Source organism: Nelusetta ayraudi, unplaced genomic scaffold, assembly GCF_046127955.1.
Source record: "Nelusetta ayraudi isolate G7.1 ecotype Tasmania unplaced genomic scaffold, CSIRO-AGI_Nayr_v1 ptg000190l, whole genome shotgun sequence".
Lineage (NCBI taxonomy): Eukaryota > Metazoa > Chordata > Actinopteri > Tetraodontiformes > Monacanthidae > Nelusetta > Nelusetta ayraudi.
The window spans coordinates 934,905-948,530 of NW_027466239.1; the positions used below are offsets into that span (position 1 = coordinate 934,905).

General features: G+C 45.1%; 2 protein-coding genes and 1 long non-coding RNA gene across 3 annotated transcripts in view; 1 reads left to right on the top strand and 2 right to left on the bottom strand.

Annotated features, from left to right (window-relative positions):
- Positions 1 to 13,626, top strand: part of fam110b (family with sequence similarity 110 member B) — a 160,410-nt gene that overhangs the window by 65,009 nt on the left and 81,775 nt on the right. The gene's annotated exons all lie outside the window — the stretch shown is intronic.
- On the bottom strand, positions 26 to 3,060 carry LOC142881312 (uncharacterized). Its single transcript, XR_012925554.1, has 3 exons — positions 2,916 to 3,060; positions 266 to 431; positions 26 to 37 (listed from the first exon to the last, which is right to left on the bottom strand). It is a non-coding gene; the product is annotated as an uncharacterized LOC142881312 (long non-coding RNA).
- On the bottom strand, positions 8,278 to 10,799 carry tyw3 (tRNA-yW synthesizing protein 3 homolog (S. cerevisiae)). The gene is made up of 6 exons (XM_076015500.1): positions 10,272 to 10,799; positions 10,086 to 10,166; positions 9,645 to 9,743; positions 9,177 to 9,248; positions 8,882 to 9,015; positions 8,278 to 8,685 (listed from the first exon to the last, which is right to left on the bottom strand). The coding sequence occupies exons 1-6, from the start codon at positions 10,437 to 10,439 to the stop codon at positions 8,463 to 8,465; spliced, it is 777 nt and encodes a 258-aa protein (XP_075871615.1). The 5' UTR covers positions 10,440 to 10,799; the 3' UTR covers positions 8,278 to 8,462.

The window sequence follows — 13,626 nt, forward strand, 5'->3', positions numbered from 1 at the left end:
TGCAGAACCTGAATTGAGACACAGCCTCTGACTTCCACTTGGGAGCGAGAGAACAGGAAGAAATCAACCAGACTGAAGTCACATTGTTGACTCCTCCCCCCACTGTCGGCCTTTGCTGCTCTGGGGGCCCAGTTGCTTCTCTTTCTCTGATTGGTCAAAGCACTTTGAGACGTTTTTGGATGTGATTTAGCGCCGTACAAATAAAAGTGGATTGATAAAAAGTTGACTAGCGTCACATTTGATGAGGTCTTTAGTAAGTCAGGACTCACCTGCTGCTGCTGCTGTTGCTGCTGCTGCTGCCTCGCCTCAAAATGGAGCCTGACACAGAACAACTTTAACTTTCAGCTTCTCTTCCTGCTTCTGCTGCACACTGTGGCTCCTCCCATCCAGCCGCCTCAACTGCTACCACACTTCCAGGAAGTCACATGACGCTGTGTGTAAGAGAGAGAGAGAGTGCATACAGGTGTGTGTGCTCTTCTTGTCACGTACTATCTGGCAGTTTGCTCCCCATTCTAGGGAGCATTAGCGCCACCTATGGTCTGTAACCTTGAAGACAATCAAAAGGTGCTCCTATTAATTGTGTGTTGTGTAGAAAGTCAAAGCAATGCTTGGAGACTTCCTTCAGCTCCACTCTTCAGTAGATTTTCTCAATCAAAGGCCACGTGGAGCCTCTTCTCCTCTCCTGCCCACATCTTCCTCACATTCAACTGCTCCACACTGTTCACACTTCCCATCTACATGCTGGACTCCTGTCTGGAGAGTCTGAGCCTCGCTGTTGTCTCAATCTGGATTGATTGATTGTCAGCATTATTATGATGTGGACATACTTTTTCTAGTGGCTGGAAATGTCTTGTTGCCAGGCAGAAGGATCAACTCCCCAGTATGATACAACTGATGCTTGCATTGTGGCTACAAACAAAACAAAAACTGGTCAAACAGCGCCCCTCAGTGGCAGAACGGTGAGAAAAATGTGATTTGCTCTTTGAAGAGCTGCACCTGTTTCTCCCTGACGTGATGAGACTGGACACTTGTTGAGGGCAGTGGCGGCTGCTGGTCTTTCAAGGAGGGGAAGCTCATTTTCTGCCGACATCATAAAATCCATTCGTTCATTTATACATAAATTATGCCATCAATTTCTTTCAATAAAAATGATCAGTGACCCTGTTGTACCAGCGAGCCGTCTTTTCCAGGGACTTGACCAGTGTCCATTTATCCAATGACCTGTGAGTGTCCTCTCAATGGCCAGCAGAGCTCGGCTGCTTAAACTGCCTTGGCCCATTGTGTTGCAGGTTCAAGACTTGAGCTGCTTTAAACAGGAGAAGCTCCTCTCCACACCTGCAGATGGAGCTCCAATGGTTGCCACTAAGACAGCAGTTTGTACAGCTTAGGTGTTGCACTGTCCAACTCCATGTCTTTCAGAAACAGCAAGAAATCACACAGCTTCCCTCTGTTGCCCTGCAAGTCCTGGTTTGAATGTAGGGCTTGAAGTTCAGACCTCAGTCTCCCTGAATCAAAGCCACAACTTTTCAGGACACTCATATTATCTGCCATTATGCGCAGTTAGCTCGCTAGCTGGAGCTACTGCGCGAGGCTCGTGTGAAGTGTGACCGCCTGTGAGTGCTTTGTGACGGGGGAGAGGCTCAGCAGCTCCCGCTGTGTCAGAAGTCAGAGTCTCCAAACACAAGCAGCTACCGTCTATAAAAAAAACAAAAACACCAGAAATAGACGCTAGAATTGTAGCTAGCTAGAATTGTAGCAAAGACAAAGTCGCTCAGAGGATCAGCAGAGTCTCTGGATCAACTCAGAACAACGGAATGAAACACTTGAAAACTGCTTCGGCGGATGTTTATACTTCAAGATCGCTGATCGCATTTCACCGTCAATCAAAAAGGGATTCAGCCTCTCTTGAACAGATCATTCAATCATCATGCAGAAGCTGAGCGTCCGGGCCAGCCGAGGCCAGCCCACTGCTCCATAGACCCCAGAGACGCTGAGGGTCCGATGGGCGGTACAAATCCCAGCATTTATCGAATGACTGTTGAGTTTCGCTGCAGTGGAACAACCCACTCTCATGCTGTGTCTCAATTCAGGCTCTGCATCCTTGAAGTATGCACTTTGAAACTAAGTTGCGTCATAGCACTGCGCGAAGGCTTACCCCAATTCCCAAAAGTCCGAAGGACACTCCAAATGTGTACTCGGAAATATGCACTCGTTTTAGCCGATTCCAAGGATACACCGCTACTATCCTTCGCGTACTTGGGTATCCCATGATGCTTTGCGTGCTGCTGCAAAGCATCGTGGGATCCTGGGAAGTCAGCTGAAATTAGCGCCATCTACTGGCAAAGACACAACATATAAATTTAAGGATTGAAGTTTCAAATAAAGTATCCAGTTTTTAACGTAGGATTTTATTTATTTGATCATCCAACGGCATCGTTAGATGGCAAACCAATGGTTAGCCTGATACTATAAAAACGTCACTTCCGGGGTTGGCCAGCAGGAGGGAACGGCGGTGACGCAAACAGGAAATACGCCGAATGCTAGACCGTCCCGGGTGGTTACAAGGGAGGCGGGGTTTGGTCCGTCCTCCTAGGCCAGGTCCTCGAAGAACGCTTCCTTCATACGGAGGACACTCTGTCTGAAGGGTGCAGAACCTGAATTGAGACACAGCCTCTGACTTCCACTTGGGAGCGAGAGAACAGGAAGAAATCAACCAGACTGAAGTCACATTGTTGACTCCTCCCCCCACTGTCGGCCTTTGCTGCTCTGGGGGCCCAGTTGCTTCTCTTTCTCTGATTGGTCAAAGCACTTTGAGACGTTTTTGGATGTGATTTAGCGCCGTACAAATAAAAGTGGATTGATAAAATGTTGACTAGCGTCACATTTGATGAGGTCTTTAGTAAGTCAGGACTCACCTGCTGCTGCTGCTGCTGTTGCTGCTGCCTCGCCTCAAAATGGAGCCTGACACAGAACAACTTTAACTTTCAGCTTCTCTTCCTGCTTCTGCTACACACTGTGGCTCCTCCCATCCAGCCGCCTCAACTGCTACCACACTTCCAGGAAGTCACATGACGCTGTGTGTAAGAGAGAGAGAGAGTGCATACAGGTGTGTGTGCTCTTCTTGTCACGTACTATCTGGCAGTTTGCTCCCCATTCTAGGGAGCATTAGCGCCACCTACGGTCTGTAACCTTGAAGACAATCAAAAGGTGCTCCTATTAATTGTGTGTTGTGTAGAAAGTCAAAGCAATGCTTGGAGACTTCCTTCAGCTCCACTCTTTTGTAGATTTTCTCAATCAAAGGCCACGTGGAGCCTCTTCTCCTCTCCTGCCCACATCTTCCACACATTCAACTGCTCCACACTGTTCACACTTCCCATCCACATGCTGGACTCCTGTCTGGAGAGTCTGAGCCTCGCTGTTGTCTCAATCTGGATTGTTTGAATGTCATCATTATTATTATGTGGACATAGTTTTTCTATTGGCTGGAAATGTCTTGTTGCCAGGCAGAAAGATCAATTCCCCAGTATGATACAACTGATGCTTGCATTGTGGCTACAAACAAAACCAAACAAGCAAAAACTGCTCAAACAGCGCCCCTCAGTGGCAGAACTGGGAGCTGCGAGGACCGACGCGTCATAGGAATGTTTGAAGGTTCAAGGCCACATTTGAACACATTTTGTTTCTTCTTGACATATTATAGAGTGACCTGTCTGAAATATCTGCCTGTTAATTAATGTCTTATTTTTTCAGCACGTGTTCATTTCTCTGTAAAGTCTGCAATAGAAGGTAGTTTTGACTCGAGGGCGCCCCCTGGCTGCTCTTTCCAGAACTACAGTTGCCATCACTTGTTGGCGGTCCATGATGACGGTGAGAAAAATGTGATTTCCTCTTTGAAGAGCTGCTGTTGCTCCCTGACGTGATGAGACTGGACAGTTGTTGAGGGATGTGACACTTCCTGTCAGCTCCTGAGGACAACAAGGAGGCCGAGCCTCTGATGCCCCCTACTGGCTGCACTCTGGAAGAGCCCTCCCCCATCCTCAGGACCAAGTGATCCTCCCTCAACATGAACACATCACTTCCATGTGAGGAGAGAAGAAGAGACGGCAGGAATCAGCGCTCACACTTCAGTCCTTGAAGGCATCATCAGAGACATTCACTGCTGATGAGAAGCAGACTCAATGTGTTCATCAACTTTTGTTTGTCCAGCGCTGAATCACAACCAAAGGCGTCTCACTGTCCAATCAGAGAAAAAAGCAACTGGGCCCCCAGAGCAGCAGGGGGCGACAGTGGGATCATGGACAGAGCCCAGTAGTCACATGTCATGAAGAGTCATTAGGAGCAGCAGTAGTTTTAATGCTTCTCCAGACCAGCTGAGAGGCTAAAGTTAGGAAGTGTGCTGGCTGTTCAGGAGTTTAAACAGAGGGGGGCAGTATGGTCACCCTGAAGGAAGCCAGTCAAAGGTGCAGGCCAGGGGGTGGGGGCTCAGGTCACTGGTGGTCTTCCTGGCCCGATTTAGCATCCTCTGTCTGTAGATGCTCTCCAAGCTTGGCAAAGTGCAGCCCAACACTTTGCTGCATTGTCTGATGATTTGACTGACTCTTCATTTGAGCCTGTGTGGCATTGCCATACCAGCAGATGGCAGCAAAGCTGAGCATGCTTTCAATCAAAGAACAGCACCAAGCCACAGTTGCAACCCTGAAGACTGAAGCAGGGAGGCAATGTGAGCATTTTGACAGTCTTGGTGTGAGCCAGGCGGGGATGGAACCCACAACCTCCCAGTCTCAGCTGCTTAGGGACTGGACTGGAAGCTGCAAGTTGTTGTTTGCCTTCCTGGAAGAGTGTTTTTCACACAAGGCTGCTGGACTGACAGCAGGCCGGCACATCGTCCAGCAGCTGCTGTTTCCTGCTCAGCACTATTGCTGTTGTTCCACTTGCCAATCAAATATCTCCACTTCTGCTGAACCCACTGACGTCACGCAAACTCTGTGCTGAAGCTCAACATCCACATCATCCAATTGATGTTTCTGGATGCTTTCTTCACAGGAACAAGCAAAGGAAAACCTGCTCCCAGTGGGAAAATGCTCACAATTCTGTTTGGTCAGCCACATTTTTGGAGGTGTTTCACAGTCATGTGAGCCAAAGGAAAGAGAAACACTGTTTGCTGTCTGCTTTCTTTGTTTTGGTGCTTGGCAGAGGCCTCCAATGAGATGAAAATACAACTGCAGACAATAAAAGTGTCATTCTTCCAGGAGACAGGTGAAGCAAACTATGGTCTGTGGCCCCTTCCAGGCCAGATAGAAATGCTGCAACTCTGAATGACTGCTGCCTGCCTGCCTGCCTGCCTGCCTGCCACATCACACCAGTCTGTTGCACAAACTGTCCACTGCCTGGCCGCATCTGGAGCACAAGCTAGAAATCAGCTTTGCACTTCCTGCTGCTGCACAGTGTTCTTCTGTCTGATCAGCCTTTCTCCCCCTCAGGCTGCAGCTGTAGTGGTGACTTCAAGCTGACATCCAACATTCAAAGGAACACAATGACAACCTGTTAACAAGGAACAATAATATTGAAGGGCCTCTGCTAAAATGATACAAATTGGTTATTTGACCAATGTTAAAGTTTTGCTCATTTCCTTCCTGAAATCCACCTTGAAATCCCACCCCCTGTTGGGATCAGGATATTCCACTTCTTTTTGGATCAAAGTTCTCCACATCCTACTGAAATGTTTTCAACAACACAAACTGAAGCTTTGATCCAGATCAAAATTAGGATTGGATGACATCATCTAATCCCATTTCAGAATCCTTCTTTCCCTTTTCAACCCGTTTCCAAGATTCCATCCAATCCCATAACCCAAATCCAATCAGATTACCTTTGAAGGTGTGGGTGTGGCCAAGGCTAAAGATACCGACTAATAGCAAGTCAGATCAGGTGTTGATGATCAAGCAGGTGTTGTCATCAACAGCTCTGTTGAGTCAGCGGTTCATGTGTATTTCCAGGACAAAGGCCCCTCCCTCCTTCCAAGACTCAAAGGTCCAGATTTTAGACACAGAAGACAGATGGTTTGAGAGAGGAGTGAAAGAAGCCACCTGTGTCCACCTAGAGCGACCCTCTGTGAACAGAGAGGACTCCTGCTGCTGCTGCTGCCTCCAGCCAACATGCAGCCTGACGGAGAAGCACTTGGACTTTGAGCTGCTCTTGTGATATTTTGTCATGCTTATAATCTCTGATCAGTGTTTCTGCTCCCACTTCCCTGAAATCACATGACAATGTGTTGAGTTGAAGTGCAGCCACGCCCCTCTCTCTCTGCCAGGGTGCATCAAGTGTGGCTGTGGCTCCCAGAAGCAGTTGGAGTGCAACAGCTGAAGATGGTCTGGTCCTCAAGGAGCTGCTCACTCCATCAAAAGACAAGGGCAGCAAACATTGTGTCAGAAGCAGTGGCAGGAAAGCAGTGGCAGAAACTGCACTAGGAGCAGAACACACTGCAGGACAAAGTAGTGATGGACAAATGAAGCTTGTGGGAAACATCCAAGCACTGGAGCCACTGCTTTGACAATGGCTGCAAATGACTGCAAGCTGCAGTAACACTGCCCTCTGCTGGCCACACACACACACACACACACACACACACACACACACACACACACACACACACACACCTCAATGAGCAGCATTCAGGATGTATTTATTGTAGAGAAGCTTTGATGCTGAACTGTCATTGCTTTGATCACCTTTGACTTTAAAAAGTCTTGACTTGAAATAATCTCTCTCTCACACACATATACATATATGTATATATATGTGTGTGTGTGTGTGTGTGACTGTAGTTGTGCTCATTGCTTTGCATATTAAAAAGAGGTTTCAACAATATATGTTACATGCGTATTTTTTGGAAACATCTTTCACATTTGTATGTTCTTAAACATATATTGTTATTAAAAATTAATAATCCTTGTCTGTGTTTGTTCTTAAATGACTGGCTGCTGGTGCAATTCCCCCAATCAAATCATCAACACATCAACTGTAGTCAGAGACTTTCATCATCACTATGGACACTGTTGCTTTTCCCGCCGCTTCATCCTTCAACTTTGGCTTCACTTTCAATAGGATGCCGCACTTTTCACGGTCGCCTCCCCTGGAGTCCTCTGGCGCCCCCCAGTGGAGGCTTTGAAAAGCGCAGGGCCAGAGGGATCAGTGGCACTGTTCAAAGCCACATTCACTGACTTTATCTTCCTGTTGTTGAGTTGAAACTACGCCCACCCTCCCAGTTTCAGGGTCATGGCTAGATGGTATCTAAGATTCGTAAGGCAGTGACGTAGGTTCTTAGAAAGTCTCAAAAAATCCTGTTGAAGGCGAAGCTAATGTCAAAGAGGATGGCTAACATTGATAGAGATAGGCAATGATTTTACCCTATGTAACATCCTTAGCCTCCAAAACTGTATTCTTGACCGGTACCGTAACTTCAATACTGATCCTAACTGCGACTTGGACCCGAATCCTAAACCTAACCGCCACCCGAGTCCTGATCCTAAACCTAACTGTTGACTGACTGATTTTATTTGATTCATGCTTGCAGTGAAGCCTGGGCTACTCGGACCCTCCATCTCTCCCAACGTGAGTTGGAAAGAATCTACGAGACTTTGTTAGAATCTACGTCACTTCCTTGCGAATCTTTGATACCATCTAGCCATCACTCAGTTTCAGGGACCCTGATTCTAACAGAACAACTGAATCTGGGGTCAGACGTCCGGAATTATCAGGAAAGTGGGGAAAACAAAAGTACTCCACTTGCGCGCAGAGCCTTTCCACTTTATTCTCCACATTTTGACTGACGTCACGCTGACATTAATTGCAAATTTTCGATTTTATTCACAAAATTTCATCTTTTTAACCTGAACTTTATTCTCGAAGTTGAAATTTCGACTTGGAAAAAAAAAAAAAAAATTCAGTCTTAATTTTTTTTCTCTTCTTGTGGCCCTAATCCTCTTCTGTAGAATGCTTTTTGCTCTATACATTATGTGTACGGTTCTAAAATTGATTACTCAATTTTAAAATTTGCAACTTCAAAAAGACTGTTCCTGGTATCTTGCATGATTTAAAACTCTTACAGGTCTTTTTGGAGTATGAATTTATGTATTTATTTTTGTATGTTTCCCTCTACTGGATGCTTGAGAACTAGAACGCCAATGCAGATTGTGCGGGACAGAGGAGCACAAGGCTCCACAAATGTGCAAACGTTAACACAGTGATGTGCCGATCAAACTAGACACAGACCACACAACATATTCTCCAATTCATGTCAAACATGGTGGTGGACATTTCAGTTTGTTTGCATTAAAATGTGTATGAATCACAACACATTCTTTCTTGTGAAAAGTTGTTGCTGTCATGCAGCTTTTCTCCTGGGCAATCTTCACGTGAACAGATCCAGAAAGTTCTCCAGCTCTGGAGCGCTGCAGGACGCATCATCCAGGCAAGTCCTTCTCGTTGTGTTTTTCTCGTTTGCGTCTCCGCTGATACACACTGGTTGTGTTTCTCCCCTCTTGGACCTCTGCCGATTCTCCATTTTTGTTCTCTCGTCTTTGAGGAGGACGTTGTGCTTCCTGTGAGATGGGTGAAGGTGGAACTTGTTGTTTCTTGTTCTGGACTTCCTCTTCAGGCAGAGCTGACTGGAGGTTATGATAGAACCTGAGGACGACAATGAGACACTTTGTTAAAAATTTGATCTCCTGGCAGCAGACTGACAGTAACTCTGTTAGTCTGCTGCCAGGAGCTACTTCACCAGTAGTAGTAGTTCCTTCTATGTCTATGCTATGTCTATGCTTTTATAGTCGCATCTGGTGAAGTAGTTCCTTCCGTATTTAGGTCAGTAGTTCCTACTGACCTGTGGATCCGTCTTAGATTCTCCTCCATCTTCTTATTGGCTACCTGAGTTAGGAAATGGATGTATTCTGGTTCAACTAGGAGTTTTCCCTCCTGACTCAGAGGAACCTCGAGGCCATGGGTACTGCGGACTGCCTATAGAAACAAGGATTGGGTTGATGTATTGATATCTGTATGCAGGAGCAACATGTAAAAAGGATGAGCCTTTCAGAGAGGTTTAATGTTACATTTGCTGTTACAAAAATTTCATCACTTTCTATGAGAGAAAACTGAAAAGTATATAGTTGCAAGCTTACCGTCATGATTTTCCCCGTCTTGCCAACAGTGAGTCCCGAGTTCCGAAAGCCGGAGTTGATGGCCACAGAATGCTGGAGAAAATAAATGTATATTTTAATTACATTGTAAACAAATGCCAATGCCCACTCTACCTTAATGCTGTTACATTATCAGCATTATAATTTACTGAGGAGGGAGAATGCTGCACTGAGTTGGTCTAGACCAGGGGTGGGCAAACCTATTGACTGGGGGGCTATAATGGGTTCTAAACTTTGACAGAGGTTTGCTACATATCACTGGATATGTAGCAAACATGTGCTTGCATGTCACTTAAATAATTAAATCAGTGTCCTTGAAGTGTATTTAAATCACATTCTGTAGGTTTTGTGGATTCATGTGTTCAATTGTGGTCGTAAATGAACGACAGAAATCAATCTTGAGCAAGACATTAAGGAGGTTTAAAAAACAAAACAGACACTTTTCCTCACCATGAGCTGTGCATCATCCAGCTGCTGACACTGAACATGAAGAACGAACGGCTCGAACTTGAACACTGCATCCCCACTGGAGCGAGCGAGAGCCGATACCTGCAGAGCAAAGTTTGAATTGGAATGACGTGGAGGTGACTGGAAGAAGAAGTGTTGCGGTACTGGAGTTTGGTCTTAGTCTCCAGAACACTTTTTAAGGGTTTCAGTCTCGTCTCGTCCTCTGAGGCTGTTTTACTGGGTCTGGACTCAGACTGGACTGGCTGTTTTGTTTTTTTTAATCCAGACCAGTTGTTGTTATTTTTTTTTTTAATATAAAGTCACGGTCTTGTCTTGGTCTCCAACTCCAAATGTCAAAAGTCTGGTCTCAATCTCGATAGGTTCTGGTTGGTGCCGTCTCGACTACAACAGTAGCACTGGGTGCAGAAATGAGTCAGTCCTCACCAGGTCATCTGCTGTGCACTTGTGATGGGAGACGAACAGCCAGACACAATTCTTCTTCTGGACCTCACTGCTTTCCAGAGGCTGGAGTGCACAAAGACAGGACGAGTTGAATTCATTTCGGAACACAGCGATTAGCCGCTAGCACGAATCAAACCAGAAGAAGTGTCTTGGAGACGAAGTGCTCACCGAGTCAATGAGGATGACTCTGCCCGAGCAGGAGCTGGTGGTGAAGAACTCCTCGCGGCTGTTTATCAGAGACACCACATGTTCGATGTCTTCGTCCACGCTGCCTTTCTTGCTCTGGTCCAGCTTGTTCAGACACTGTTTCTTCCACTGGCTGAACTTTTTCTCCATCGCTGCTTCTGCTTCATTCGCTTACTTACAAAGTCAAGCTCAGTTCAAGCAAGTCGTTGAGGGGTTGGACATCCATCCAATGACGTAGTATCATCGCTGCTCCTGCACTCAGGGATGCTGCTGCTGCTGCTTGTTAGCCTCCAAGCTAGCGCTGTTTCTTCTTCTTCTTCTTCTTCTTTTTGTTTAATGGCAGTTTACTCCTCAGTGTCCGGAGCATTGCCGCCACCTACCGAGTCGGCATTGGAGCAGATTGGGCAGCTACAGAGTAGAACTCCACAGTGACGGAAAAATCCTAAATTCTTTCTATTAACTCTGTTCCTGCTGACGCTGTTTATTCTTCGGCAGGTTGCTGCCGAGATGTACACAAGGCAATATCGCAATACTGCCACCTATCGCAGTGGAGGACATGAGAGATCGGTCGCCTCGCAGCAAGAAGGTCGTGGGTTCGATTCCGTGAGGTTTCAGGCAGTACACAGAAATGACAATATATGATAGACAGAATATACGCTGGTGGCCAAAATATTTGTAACACCGGACGGATCTAAAAACACGCATTTATTTATTTTTCTTCCAAAACACCGTTTCTTTTTGTGATGTTTGTGACATGCAGATGCTTGCTCTGAGCACAACAAGGAAAGAGTATGCATATAGTAGCATATAATTGTGTACGTGTGACTGTAAACATTTAGATTTACAATTACACAGGCATGTCGTAAGACTCTTGCATCAACATTAATTTACCCACACACACGTGAATTTTTTGGATTAAAAATGCCAGTGGTGCAGTGGTTCATGCTGCCGCCTCACAGCAAGAAGGTTGTGGGTTTGGTTCTGGCCCTGGGGCCTTTCCGTGTGGAGTTTGCATGTTCTCCCTGTGTCTGCTGGGTTCTCTCCAGGTCCTCCTGCTTCCTCTCACAGTCCAAAAACATGCAGTGAAGTGAATCGGAAACTCAGGAAGAAGCAGGTATTGAAAATGGATGGATTGAAAAAAAAAAAAATTTTTTTAATTGAAAATTAATCCTCTAAATAGTCAACACCACCTGTTGCAGCCAGCAGTTTGTGCGCGTGAATGTCGGCGCGTGCGTCACTGTGGTTGCCAGGGTTACCTGCTCACTGTTGGCTCAGGCGGTGGTTATTGACAGGAAGGTTAGGCAGGGGAGACACAGGTGATCAGTGTCGAGGGAACGAGGATCAAGGGAAGCCGCGACAGTTTCTTCAAACATGTCTGTGTGCGTGTCTAACAAGTGAGTTTTTGGTACGGTCATGCAAAATTCATCCTTATACAACTCAAAGTTTTTTAGTTTTACAAAGAGGGTTTACTTTAACTTAAAGGTCAAGTGTGTAATGTTTGGAGATTTTGACAAAACAGCGACATCCAGTGGTCACATTTTAGATTGCAGTGTCTTTCACTCTTCTCCTTTTGAGAAAAGTAAAATGGTTGCTCTTACTTTTACAGATTATGTTGATAATGTGTAAATGTGACAGAGCAGCAAAACAACAACAGAGGAAATATTGTATTACAGAATTACAAAAGAGGAGGGTTTTAAGCTTGCTCGCTGAAAGATTTCCCTCCACTTCCACCACTTTTAGGACCCTTGAGTGTATTTTGAGACCTTAGCGTTAGAGCTCTTTGAGACAAGGCAGTGCCTGGTTCCTGAGGACTTTGAATCTATAAAGACAGATTGTTTTTACATTTTATTTTGTATTTAACTGAATTATAGAGAGCCGAAGCTGCAAGGTTAACACAGGAGGATTGAAATGCAATCAAACTTTGAAAATGATAGAATCAATTAGAATTCCCCACATTGATCCCAAACAGTCAAACTAACATACATTGTGATAATAATGACTGTAATGACTGTGATTTATGTTACAAAGCTATTCTGGTCTCTGATTAATAGATCATAACTATCGCTTCAGCTTTCATTGAGCATGGCAATGCAATAGTTTATTGCTCTGTGGATGTGTGTGTGTGTGTGTGTGTGTGTGTGTGAGAGAGAGAGAGAGAGAGAGAGAGAGAGAGAGGGAGAGAGAGAGAGAGAGAGAGAGAGAGTATATCCCCTCCTGGACTGGCCCAGAACCTAAAATTGACAACTGGCAGATTGGAGAACAGTGGCACAGTCTGAATCCAAGGTTCTCTGCCATGAAGACATCATGAAGATCAGACCACAGGTCAGTCTCACCTTGTTTCCTCTCATACATGGTGATAAAAAATGATATGATATTGAATGAACTCGGACAGGGTAGGGTTACAGGGTAGCAGACTCCTGAATTATCAAAGGAGGTTCTTCTTGTTGTTATTATAATGTGAATATTGTGAAGTAAGCTTATCTATACATAGACTCTTAAATTCACTTTCATGATTTTTTTAAAATAAACTATTGCGAACAACCGTGACTGGTTGACCAGCTTATAGGATATAAATGGTGTTTTAGTATCTTCAGTTGTTATTACTATCTTTTAAAGATGCAGTCAAATTTTAATGGGTACCATTAATACTTTTGTCCTTATCTCCAATTTTCCATTTACTTTAGAAAATTAAAATACTTGCAGTAGTGATGAGGTATTAAACGGAAATACAGAGGATTATTGTATTGCAAAAAATGCAACTCTTGAAACATTATTTATTATTTCATTACGGGCTGAGTTGCCAATGACAGTGAATGCTCCAATGCTCCATCCTCCAGCTGCTCTATCTATCTATCTGATATAGATATCTATATATCTATCTATCTATCATATATACACACACATAGTGTATATAGGTGCTTCTTTTTTCCTTTTCTGTGCCACTTATACACAGTAGATTGCTATTTGTCATTTTGAAAGACTTGTTTTCCCACTTGCCACCAAACGCATGAGGGTAAACTGAAGGCAAGCAGTCCATCACGTTTTACAAACTGACAACATATTGCACATAATGTCCAGAGGCCATACCGTGTCCTACTGTTTGTGCCTGTACGTCCCGAGGGTTGTATGTCCCATTTATTGTCACAAGTGTGGCTCTGCTGAGCCAGAGGGGGGCGTTCACATACACTCATGCGCGTTACCCCCGTGCAGAAAATAGGTTTTTAGCACACTTGCGACTTCACTCGCAGCGTTTTGGGATTGATTGCACCGAGAAGATGTACCACTCTGTCGCGAAATACCCAAACTGATTCGAGGACGTCTCACACACACACACACA

Bases quoted from the DNA above. Each gene is read 5' to 3' on its own strand.
- tyw3 (XM_076015500.1), bottom strand. From the start codon at position 10,439: ATGGAGAAAAAGTTCAGCCAGTGGAAGAAACAGTGTCTGAACAAGCTG. The intron at 9,249-9,644 runs GTGAGGAAAAGT...TATTTTCTCCAG, and splicing joins TGGATGATGCACAGCTCATG to CATTCTGTGGCCATCAACTC. The intron at 8,686-8,881 runs GTCAGTAGGAAC...TGTCGTCCTCAG, and splicing joins AATCTAAGACGGATCCACAG to GTTCTATCATAACCTCCAGT.